General features: G+C 44.8%; 1 protein-coding gene across 1 annotated transcript in view; it reads left to right on the forward strand.

Moving 5' to 3' along the window:
- The first annotated feature begins 5439 nt into the window (after window positions 1–5439).
- Window positions 5440–12654, forward strand: part of IKBKB (inhibitor of nuclear factor kappa B kinase subunit beta) — a 73123-nt gene continuing 65908 nt past the window's right edge. Inside the window, exons 1-3 of the mRNA XM_073622322.1 lie at window positions 5440–5608; window positions 9874–9996; window positions 12115–12209. Coding sequence (XP_073478423.1) covers window positions 5597–5608; window positions 9874–9996; window positions 12115–12209 — 230 coding nt within the window. The 5' untranslated portion in view covers window positions 5440–5596. The remainder of the gene's footprint in view (window positions 5609–9873; window positions 9997–12114; window positions 12210–12654) is intronic.

A 12654-nucleotide genomic window follows, 5' to 3' on the forward strand; every position in this document is an offset into this window, starting at 1 on the left:
CACCTGTGGATGCAGCAAGACTGTGCTATAGCCACATACAAACTGGCTGATTACCCGTGGCCAAAACTCTGCAGAAACACCAACCCCGGGCACACACTGGCTGTTTTATCCCTCCTTGGCCAACCTCTACATGGGTTGGTGGGAGCGGTCCTGCATCTTTGGTGTGGAGAACCCATTTAGATCACACATTGCACTTTATTTAAGGTACATTGATGACCTGTTCTGGTGGTCACTAATGGTGGCGACATGTTCGACCCGTTTTTGCGATATCTCAGTGACAATGACAAAAACTTGGCGTTCACAGGAATGAGAGATCCAAATAGGATCTGTTATTTAGATGTGTGTCTTGTGGGAGAAGGAACGGGAGTAAGTACTACATTATACAGGAAACACTTATCTGGAAATACATTACTCTCAGCCCAGTCTGGACATCCCAAACACACTATTAGGGATATCCCTGTAGGACAGTTATTGCGTATAAGTCACATTTGCAGTGATGATTTACAATTTAACATGGAGGCTAGCACGCTCTATAAATGCTTTCTGGACAGGGGCTACCCTAGGTGGAGGCTAAATAGAGCTTACAACATTGCAAAAGGCAAAAGTAGAGATGAGTTAGTGACTCCATATGTGCGTGAGAGGGTAGATCCATATAAAAACAAATTAACTCTATCCACACCATTTAGTTTGGAATTTAGTGAGGTTTGTGCTATCATCAACAAATATCTAACATTACTTTGTGTGGATGATATATGCGCAAATATTCTACATAGTAGTATTAACATAGTACCCAGAAGGGCAGCAACATTAGGACATTCCCTGTCACCCAGTTTTTATGATAATAAGACAAGTCATTCACTTGGCTTCATTTTAAAGAGAATTTTAAATGTGGGTCATTAGAATGCCCCTATTGTGGCCATGTTCTGGGGCGCAATATGTTTAGGGCGTCATCCAATCAGAGGGAATATGAGATCAGGTCCTTTTATAACTGCAACACGAGCTATGTTATATATCTAGTCACATATGACATTTGCTACATGCAATATGTTGGTAGGGCTATGAGACATCTGAGAGATCGTTTCTAAGACCATGTACAGTATATAGTGTAGTCAAAAATAAGAGAACGAATATGGCAAAACACTTTAGAGAGTGCCATGATGGGAACATCAATGCCATAAAAGTGCAGATTATAGAAAAGGTGTGTGCACTTAAAAGGGGGGGGGGGGGGTGTCTTTCGGATGTGGAGCACCCTGGTGTTTAGGCAGGGTTGCTAATAAATTTAGTCTGTCGGGTATTAATCATCCTGGCTGATTGTTAGAAGATCCACTGATTCCTCTCTAACTCTGGATTGCTATATCCTTTCTCTTCTGTCACTAGGTGGCTCTTGCTGGTGGCATTAGATTGACAAGGGTGTAGCAAGGTCAGACTATGGATGGACTATGTCTCGGCCAATTGGCAGGGGTTTTCTTTGGTCCCTTGGTCTGCTGGGAGAGCCTATTTATTTGGTTGGAGTCAGGTGATCGGGGTTCTGTTGCACCTGGACAGCTGTCTGGGTGGACGTGTGGTCTGTCGCTCCGGGCTGCTAGGACAGGAAGTCTGAGGCCTATCCCGGGGATACCTGGCTGCTAGGCTGCTTGAGGCTTATCCAGGAGCAAGAGAAGCAGCGTAGGGTTGGGACTGCAGGATCGGAGTCCAACCGAGTTGTGAAGGTTCAGCCGGACGGGGAGTCAGTTTTTATGATATTGAGATTGTCTTGTTTTTTTTTCTTTTTCCATTTTTCTTTTCCTTACTACTGATTTTAGCATATGAATTGCTATGCTATTGAAAACAATTTCAAATGGCGTGGTTAGTTCAGACATAGACCTACATGTTTCGTCATCTGTGACATCATTGGAGACATGGAGTCTATGGCCACCTCCACGCCATTATATAGTGTGCAGGGCAGGGAGAATGCAGCTGTCTCCATTAAAAAAAAAAATTCCATATGTTATTAATATGGCTGCTGTTCTACCAAGCCTCATTCCGTGGATAAAATAAAGACACCTGAAGCTTGAATACACATGTAAAATCACCCCTGTTGTCCTGCTGGGTCCCTGGCTTGGCACCTGCTGAAGCTTTCCCCCTTCTTCACCGTCCCCGGCTGGTGAGAAGACTGCTCTGGTACTGGCTCCAGCTTACTCACTGTAGTCTCCGGTAACAATTTGGCTTATTAAGCATTTTAGAGCTACAAGCTTCAAGTAGAAAATCGCTCAGATGTGAACGGGCCCATATGCCGCATTTATGAGTTTAACCACTTCCCATCCCACGTATTGTAATATGACGGCCACGAGGTGGCTCTGTCATCCCTCAGCTTCCCGGCGGTCTAGGGGGCGCACGCCCGCCACGTAAGTCGGGAGCCAATGCGCGTGCCTGGCGGCCACGATGTCCGCTTGGCACCCGCGATTGCTGGTCACAGAGCAGGAATGTCAGGGGAGAGGAGACAGATCGTGTGTTCCTAGTATATAGGAACACTGATCGGTCACCTCCCCCAGGCAGTCCCATCCCCCACAGTTAGAATCACTCCCGAGGTAACACATTTAACCCCTTGATCGCCCCCTAGTGTTAACCCCTTCCCTGCCAGTGACATTTATACAGTAATCAGTGCATATTTATAGCACTGATTGTATAAGTGTCAATGGTCCCAAAATAGTGTCCGATGTGTCCGCCGCAATGTCACAGTCCTGACAAAAATCGCAGATCGCCACCATTACTAGTAAAAAAAAAAAAAAAAAAATAATAAAAATGCCATAAATCAATAACCTATTTTGTAGGCGCTCTAAAACTTTTGCGCAAACCAATCAATATACGCTTATTGCGTTTTTTTTTTTTTTTTACCAAAAATATGTAGAAGAATACACATCGGCTTAAACTGAGGAAGAAATTTGTTTTTTTTTGTTTTTTAATTTGGGATATTTATTATAGCAAAAAAGTTAAAAATATAGTTTTTTTTCAAAATTGTTGCTCTTTTTTTGTTTATAGCGCAAAAAATAAAAAATGTAGAGATGATCAAATATCACCAAAAGAAAGCTCTATTTGTGGGGAAAACAAATTATCAAAATTTCATTTGGGTACAGTGTTGCATGACTGGGCAATTGTCATTCAAAATGTTACAGCGCTGAAAGCTGAAAATTGGCCTGGGAAGGAAGGGGGTGAAAATGCCCAGTATTGAAGTGGTTAAGGCTGGATTCACACCTGTCCAATGCGAATTGCAGCTCCGGTTTCCCTGCGAAGATAAAAATGATTAATTCAGCAGTTCCTCTCCGTTGTAGCTGCGGATCAGCTGACCTGGGAGGGGAGGGGGAGGTGTAGTAAGGAAGGGGAGAGCATCCGTGTTCAGAACGGAACACATCTGCGAATCAGATGCGTTCCCATTGAAGATAATGTGCCTGCAATTCGCCCTGCACTGCCTAAAAAAACACACACAATCTTTCTGCAATGGAGAGAGCAGATGCAACGCACATATGTGAACCATACCCATTAAAAACAACATATTTTTAAATGTTCTGCGAATTGGATGTGGTGTGACTCGCATCCAATTTGCAATAGTGTGGAACCAGCCTAAAGAGGAGGTCCAGCCCCTCTTTCTGTGCTTTCTAACGGCAGAGGAAGGAGATGGAGGCCAAATTTTCAGGAGAAACCCCCCCCCCCCGGAAGGTGCCAATGTGGAGGTGGGGGGGGGAGACGGATTAAGCTGAAGTTCCCCTTTTAAGTGGAACTCTGCTTTAAAGCGTTTTTTTTCTGCCCGTAAATGCTTCTCAAAAACACGTGTGTTATGTTTTTGTTTTCTGCCTTTAAACCAGAAGTCTCCAAACTTTTCAAACAAATGGCCACTTTATTGTCCTTCAGACTTTAGGAGGGCCGGATTGTGGCCAGCAGGGGCAAAAAATATCACGGGGCCCAGCATCAGTGAGAACAAATATGGCCTCAGGGTTGGTGGTTAATAGGAGAAGGTGTATTCCATCTATTAGTAGGAGGAATAGTATCCCATCATTGGTATCGGTGGAAGATATAGTGCCCCATTGTTGGTGTCAGTGGGAGGAATAGTGCCTCATATCAGCGGGAGGAATTGTGCTCCAAGGGCCGGATAAAGGCTAGCAAAGGGCCACATCTGGCCCTCCGGCCACAGTTTGGAGACCCCTGCTCTAAACTATTTTCTTGGAATATGCCTCTAAGCATCCTAATGTGTATGGACTCATAGGATAACATGAGCTGCTTCTACAGGCAGAACACAAAATACTTATAGGAGCATTTATTAAGCCCAGTGTGCATGGAGCCCAAAACATGACGCAGGAATGTGTGCAAAGCCACGCACGCTCAGACACACCCATACCTCCCAATATTTTTTTTTTTTTCTTTATTCCATTTATTCTTTTTTCTTTTCACTTTGCACTTTATGATATTCTGTTGCTTATACACCATATCATTATGAGAATTCCCTCAATTCACAATTTATTACTCAGCAACATGTGTGGAGATTAAGGTGGCCGGTTCCCAGCTGTTCTGAGTTCCTATATAATTATATGGTCACATGTCTGATTACATAGAGTATATATGTGGTTTGTATTCTCATATTTGTCAGCTATGAGTAAGCACTTGGTATAAGTGTGAAACGCGTCAGTTGTCTTTCTGTACCACTCTGCTTTGGTGTCACGTATACTTTGTGATCCCGGTTCACAAATAAAGGCATAAGAAAATTCTATTGGTGTGCGGCTGTCCAGAATTTCTCCGTCTATCTTCACAAAACTCTTATAGGAGCATTAGCCGTGCATACTCAGACGCACCCATACCTCCCAACATTCTGAGAAGGGAATGAGGGACACCTACTAACAAAGGTATGTAGGCATAGGACACACCCCCTGCCACGCCCCCTTAAAGGAGAATTAACCAAAAGAAAAAGGTTAATTAATTCCACGAGGGCTTTTTTTTACCACTACTATTCCTTTATATTGTTTTTTAAATGTACAAATGCAGCAATTTAGGATTTGGATGAAAGGTTTAGCACTGGAAACACTTTTTGAAAGAAAAAAAAGTGCATTTTATATACAATTATATAGATCAGACTAAAGTGAGGGACAGATGAAGAGGAAAGAGGGATAGAGGGACATTGCTCCAAATCAGGGACAGTCCCTCGGAATCAAGGACAGTTGGGAGCTATGTGCACCTCCTGATACTCAGGACACCGGTCTTTGTTTTTATGTTTGTTCTAGTGCATTGGAAACCTATTGAAAACAATGGTCTGCCATAACACGACATGAGTGAAGGGTGTGGATGGGCCACTGACTTGTGTCCTGTAGTGAAGGGAGGATGACAGCTGCACAGCACCATCTATAGACCCCCCCAGACCTTCCCCTCCCACTGCACGTCTATGGCTCTGCACACCTCTGGGCTCCTTTAACGCTAGGCCCCGCCCCCCATGACGTCAGACCAGGAAGTGAACGAGGAAGTGCAGGGAGGGAAGCTCACATCGCTGTACGGTCCGGTGTCCGGGAGAGAAGAGTGGGGGAGGGGGCTGTACGGTACACCGGAGGCTGCGGAGAGTCCAGGCTGAACCCCGCACATGACACACCAGGTACGAAGTGTCATCTCTCCACCTCTCTGTGTGTCACAGCTGATCAGGCCCGGGTCTGTGTCCATAGAAATGTTCCCGGCCAGGTACACCGATCCCTCGCACAATGGCCCCCCCCCCCCCCCCCTGTACAGCTGTCATTGGGCTGCACATTCCGATCCACAACACATGATGGCTGTGTGTCATGGGAGCTGCTGGGAGTCTTCAGATTCCTCTGTGCCCCAGATCTTGAGATTCAGTGTTATTAGATTCCTCTGTTCCCCCTTGGCGTTGGGATTCACTCCTCTGTTCCCTCGGGCGTTGGGATTCACTCCTCTGTTCCCCCGGGCGTTGGGATTCACTCCTCTGTTCCCCCGGGCGTTGGGATTCACTCCTCTGTTCCCCCGGGCGTTGGGATTCACTCCTCTGTTCCCCCGGGCGTTGGGATTCACTCCTCTGTTCCCCCGGGCGTTGGGATTCACTCCTCTGTTCCCCCGGGCGTTGGGATTCACTCCTCTGTTCCCCCGGGCGTTGGGATTCACTCCTCTGTTCCCCCGGGCGTTGGGATTCACTCCTCTGTTCCCCCCGGGCGTTGGGATTCACTCCTCTGTTCCCTCGGGCGTTGGGATTCACTCCTCTGTTCCCCCGGGCGTTGGGATTCACTCCTCTGTTCCCCCGGGCGTTGGGATTCACTCCTCTGTTCCCCCGGGCGTTGGGATTCACTCCTCTGTTCCCCCGGGCGTTGGGATTCACTCCTCTGTTCCCCCGGGCGTTGGGATTCACTCCTCTGTTCCCCCGGGCGTTGGGATTCACTCCTCTGTTCCCCCGGGCGTTGGGATTCACTCCTCTGTTCCCCCGGGCGTTGGGATTCACTCCTCTGTTCCCCCCGGGCGTTGGGATTCACTCCTCTGTTCCCCCCGGGCGTTGGGATTCACTCCTCTGTTCCCCCCGGGCGTTGGGATTCACTCCTCTGTTCCCCCCGGGCGTTGGGATTCACTCCTCTGTTCCCCCCGGGCGTTGGGATTCACTCCTCTGTTCCCCCCGGGCGTTGGGATTCACTCCTCTGTTCCCCCCGGGCGTTGGGATTCACTCCTCTGTTCCCCCCGGGCGTTGGGATTCACTCCTCTGTTCCCCCCGGGCGTTGGGATTCACTCCTCTGTTCCCCCCGGCGTTGGGATTCCTTGGTGCCCCGGGTGTTGAGATTCCATGTCTTTAGATTCCTCTGTTTCCTGGGTGTTGGGATTCTTCTGTGCCCCAGATCTTGAGATTCAGTGGATTCCTCTGTAGCTTGTGTTTCGTTTACAGGCGTTTTTCATTTTTGGCTATTTTGAGAAAAAATGTAAACCTTTTTTTTTTTTCTACCATCAGGGGTGTACCTACAGGGATCGCAATTTGCGACCTGACCTCATGCTGCAGAGGTCCCATGCGGCCCCCCTTGTAGGCCTAGATAGGAGGAGAGGTTGGGGCAGTTGCATATAAAGGAGCTGATCCCCTGCAGCCACTAAATGCCTGCTGGAGGGAAAGGAGGAGAAGCCAGCATTTAGCAGCTGCAGGAGGAAAATGGAGAGATCTGTTCCTCTATATGCAGCCATCCCCACCGCTTCTCCTATCCAGATTCTTTCTGCAGCCCCCCTGTGCTCTTTCCTTGCCCCCCCCCCCCCACCTCATCCCCCGCAGCTCTGCCTCCCCTCTTCCACCAGCTGCTGTCAGGATGGAAAATGGGTAAGGGGCCAGTAAATGTGTAATTTTCCGGCCCCTTCCTTTTCTGAATGAATGGAGAGTCAGTGATCCGTACTGATCAATGACTCTGTCCATTCATAACTGAAACATAGTAAACTGTGTTTACTAAGGCTTCAGTTTGTGATTGAACGGGAAGCTCTGTACAGAGCAATTCCTGTCCATTCATTCTGTGCTGCTGAAGTTGCAGAGAAGGAGATTGAGGGCTGTGTCCTCTTTTCTTTCTCTTACTCAAAGGTGCAACATCAGAGGTCTGTTTAGACCCCTGATATCTCACCAAAGCCCCCCAACTGGGATCCTAAAGAAAATGGTAAAAATTAAGAAACAAATATTGTAAAAAAAAAAAAAATAAATAAAGAAGCACCACCTTAGTGTAGTATTAAAGACAGCTTTTAATGGCACAGATAAAATCACACTTACAGTAAACAGGAAATACAAAGGCTCATCTGTGTGTCAGTGGTACTTAGGGAAGCCTCAGACCCGGATCCGTTTTTCTATGCAGAGATGGGAGGCTGCAGTCCATCACGTATATATGAGGGGAGGTTTTTTGCCAGAGGTTGGAGATATTGGTCAATGTATATAGAGAAGCCACTAGTGACGTTATCCAATAGTAGCAGCAATGGACCCCATCTACTAGACATGCTTAAACCGTACCAATGGGAAGATAGCTATTGGTGGCTGTCCCTGGATGTGTCATCTCTGTACACATCCATTCCTCTTGATGTAGGAGTACGTGCCATTGAACACTTTATGGCCAACGACCCTCATACCAACTCACGGCAAGCCCATTTTATCATTTGAGGCCCTAACATTCTTCCTTAACCACAACTATCTTGAGTCAGAAGGCACGCACTACCTACCGATCAATGGCAAAGCTATGTGGGCCAATTTTGCCCCCAGTTACGCCAACCTTATGATGGGATACTGGGAAAACTTGTATCTGGCAGCTGACCACCCCTTTGCCGCCCACATAATGTACTATGGTCGATATATCGACGACATAGTAATCATCTGGGACAGCACTCTTGACATTGTTACTTTCGTGCAATATTGCAATCTCAACACCCTGGGCTTATACTCATGTGGCTGATCCCAATACACTAGCATTTCTAGATCTTGAACTCTGTCATGACAACGGAATAATATACGCAAAGAATTTTATCAAACCCACTGCAGACCAAAAAAATAAAGAGGGAGATAGGACTCTCTCTAATAAAATGGGATTTTAAAGGGGAGAAAATGTGTCTGTTAACAGTGAGCCAATCCAGCGATGGTTAATATAAAAGTATACATTTTTATATAAACATATTTAAAATATACATTACAGAGTTTGCAATCAAATGTCAGGATTGGACCACTCTGCATGGTCCAATCCACTTGTCGGCACTACCCATTGGGATCTGGCACCCATGGGTTTTTTGCTCCGGGTGATGTACTAGAGGGCACTTGGTTTTGGAGGTGGCTACTTTTTTGTCTTTCCTACTTGCAATAGACTAGGTGAGCACAACTATTTTTCTTATTATGTACTCTTTTTCATGGTTTGTATTTATTTATCTATGGCCGAAATGTATTGATAATTATAATAATTACTTTATATTTTGTATGCAATCTAGAGAAAATCAATTATGTCCCTAATGCCCTGACGAAGCAAAGTATATGCGAAACATGTTGGCTGGCTATCATATATATTCTCTGAACACGAGCTATTGCATGGTCATCCTGATGTTTGATTGCAAACTCTGTAATGTATATTTAAATATGTTTAAATAAAAATGTATACTTTTATATTAACCATCGCTGGATTGGCTCACTGTTAACAGACACATTTTCTCCCCTTTAAAATCCCATTTTATTAGAGAGAGTCCTATCTCCCTCTTTATTTTTTTGGTCTGTTATTTAGGGATTGGGAGTTCTGTCTCTGTTTTCCCTATAAACAAGTCCAACCATTTACTTTCTTGATCGCCAAACCCACTGCAGGCAATTCTTTTATACACTACGATAGCTGCCACCATCCCAGGTGGGTCATTAACATCCCTCAAAGCCAGTTTTGCCGATTGCGTAGAAATTGCACCAGAGACTCTGACTACGACATTCTTGCCTAAGCACAGAGCCAGCTCTCTGAGGACAGCAGCCGCCATTGATCTGCCATGATTAACCGTTGAACCATTTGTGGACTTATTACTTATATAGCGAAACATTTCAGCCAGTGTGTGCACTTATGTACTTGCGCTTAAAGTTACAACCACCTTGTAAAAAAAAAAAAAAAAAACTACACTGGCATCTGTGGCAGAACTCCCAGGGTCACAAAGGTCATAATTGTGACTGGGCTCTGGCTTTCCACCACCCGGCTCGGAGGGAAGTGCCCTGGCTGGGGGTCAGGGGGGCCCTTAATGGTTTTTTGCATCGCAGCCCTCAAGGTTCTAGTTACGCCATTGTCTACCAAACTGCCTTTTTTTTTCTCTGTGTGGTTGAATCCTACTGGTATTGCACGTGTATGTTAATATTGTTTCTCTGCTGTACCAACAGTATTATTGGTATCATTTTATTTTTAGGATGTGCCCCAGTGTAGGACCAGCTGGCCTCCGCCTTCACAAACACAGACCTGTGGACCCTGGGAGATGAAGGAGCGTCTGGGGACCGGGGGATTTGGTTATGTCCTTCGCTGGCATAATAAGGTAGGGACAAATGTGCCAACATTTTTCAGATTTTTTTTTTTTTAGTCCCATACTATATTTCATGCGTCTTTTGGATAAAATCACACCATTCACCACAAAACCCAGCCTTAAACCGACCATAGATTCCCCCAATAACACAGTCAGTCGATTCTGACTGTTTTGATGGGGGGATTCCCTCCTGCGGAGCTATTGTGTTCTCCCAGTAGGGATGGCTTCCCCCACCGCGGCTACAATAGCTGCTGGCAATAACCGCATGTAAAACCTGACAGGCTGGTTGTACCCAAGTTGATCGATCCATCAACTTGGGTACTTTCAGCCTGTCCATACATGGTTAGAATCTCGGCCGGTCCCTGCTGAGTCTATGTCCGGCTTTAACGTTTACAACTTATTCACTCTTGCGATTAGGGGCATGCTGCCAATTCCTGCAGGAGACTCAGTGGGGTTTACGCAAACATCTGCAGACTGGAAGCTCTATACAACGCAGTGAGAGGCTGACAGAACCTTCAGCCATTTGCATCGGTTTGCATGTATTCAGAAATTCAGCAATCACCTGTGGTAGATCAAACCTGCAGCAAATGTTTGCATCCAGCATGTTTGCATGTGCAAGTGGCCATCAAACTCTGTGTAAATAAGGCTCTATCCTCTACTGATCTCCTGCTCTGCTCGTGTCCTATGGTTATCTTTTCCACCTATTTTTCTTTCTTTATCCACTTGCCAACCATCCGCCGCAGTTGTACTGAGGCAGAATGGCACGGCTGGGCGAAACGACCATGTATGTATGTAACGTCGCTTCGCCCTGTGGCCACAGAGTATGACCAGCGATCTGTCATCTCCCCTGCACAGTCCCACCCCTACTTGAGTTAGAACACACACTAGGACACACTTAACCCCTTCATTGCCAGTGACATTTTTACAGTAATCAATGCAATTTTATAGCACTGATCACTGTAAAAATACCAGTGGTCCCAAAAATGTGTCAAAATTGTCTGACGTGTCCGCCATGATGTCGCAGTCCCAATAAAAATCGCAGATCGCCCCCATTACTAGTAAAAAAAAAAAAAAAATAATAATAATAATAATAAAAATGCCATAAAACTATTGTAGACGCTATAACTTTTGCGCAAACCAATCAATATTCGCTTACTGCTATTATTGTTTTTTTTTTTTACCAAAAATATGTAGAAGAAATCATATCGGCCTAAACTGAGGAAAAAAATAGTTTTTTTATATATTTTTTGGGGGATGTTTATTATAGCAAAAAGTAAAAAAATATTGGGTTTTTTTTTTTTTTTTTTTTTTTTTTTTTCAAAATTGTCGCTCTTCCTTCCTTTTTTTTTTTTTTTTTTTTTTTTTTATAGTGCAAAAAATAAAAACCGCAGAGGTGATCAAATACCACCAAAAGAAAGCTCTAATTGTGGGGAAAAAAGGATGTCAATTTTGTTTGGGTGCAACGTCACGCGACCGCGCAATTGTCAGTTAAAGCGACGTAGTGCCGAATCGCAATCGCTCTGGTTAGGAAGAGGGTAAAATCTTCCGGGGGCTGAAGTGGTTAACAGAAATGCGGTGCGATTCCTGTCCGAAACACTTGTGGTTCCTGCACCACACCAGTATGAACTGGGCCTGGGTCTCAAGACATGTTCTCATGGAACAAAAATATTCACCACCGAGTGTGTCTTGACTACAAAATACAAATCAAATTAGTTAACAGGTGGAAACCCATGATTTTGCAGACTAGTAGGAGAATAAAAAGGAACTCACAACAATGGATTATTGCGTGCCGCAGTACAGACAAAACACATCTAGGGCACGATGATCCATACAGTATGAGGGATTAGAATTGGAGATCGGGCAGAAGGAAGAAGAGAAAGGAGAAGGGAGAGGATAAAAAAGGAGGGAGGGAAAATGGGGTAGGAGAGGTGGAGAACCTACCATCACAGTGGACAAAGTGAATGCAGTGACCTCCTCCCATTCTTTGCTCTCACTTTTTTTTTTTTCTTACCTTCTGGAGCTCTGCTAATTATATCCGGTTGTGGTGGTCATTTCTTCCATCTCGTTTTTTTTGCCCTACTCTCTCCCTTTGTTTATTTCTGATCTCCTCTACTTTGTATTTTTTCACAGGAAACTGGTGAAGAAGTGGCCATCAAACAATGTCGACAGGAGCTGAGTCCTAAGAATAAAGAGAGATGGTGCTTAGAAATTCAGATTATGAAAAAGTGAGATTGGCTTCAGTTTCTCATCTCTTACCATACTTGTCAAAGTTTGGCAAATATGAAGTTTTGAGTTGTGTGAATATATTTTTTTCAAAAGAATTAAATCATTCCAACTCTTTTGCTTCAGTAGGCAAGAAGCAATCAGTGATAAGGGCCCGAAAACATAAAAAAAAGTGGAATATAAAATACATTTGAGTTCTGGATGGGCTCCTGGGGGCTAAAGCAGCAGCTTAGCTTTTCTTGTTGATGAGATTTCCTTGCAGTTATGTCTGTACCTATGCTATAACAAGTGAAAAAAATATATATAATCGGCACAATATTCAATATAATATAAAAATATAAATGAACTAATCAATGTAATTAACCTATGGATGGGCTTAACGTGATTGCTGCCCACAACACTACAGAGTGTATCCACATGTGACTCTCAGTATATGAAAAAAAAAAA

Source organism: Aquarana catesbeiana, linkage group LG03 (genome assembly GCF_042186555.1).
Source record: "Aquarana catesbeiana isolate 2022-GZ linkage group LG03, ASM4218655v1, whole genome shotgun sequence".
Taxonomy (NCBI): Eukaryota; Metazoa; Chordata; class Amphibia; order Anura; family Ranidae; genus Aquarana; species Aquarana catesbeiana.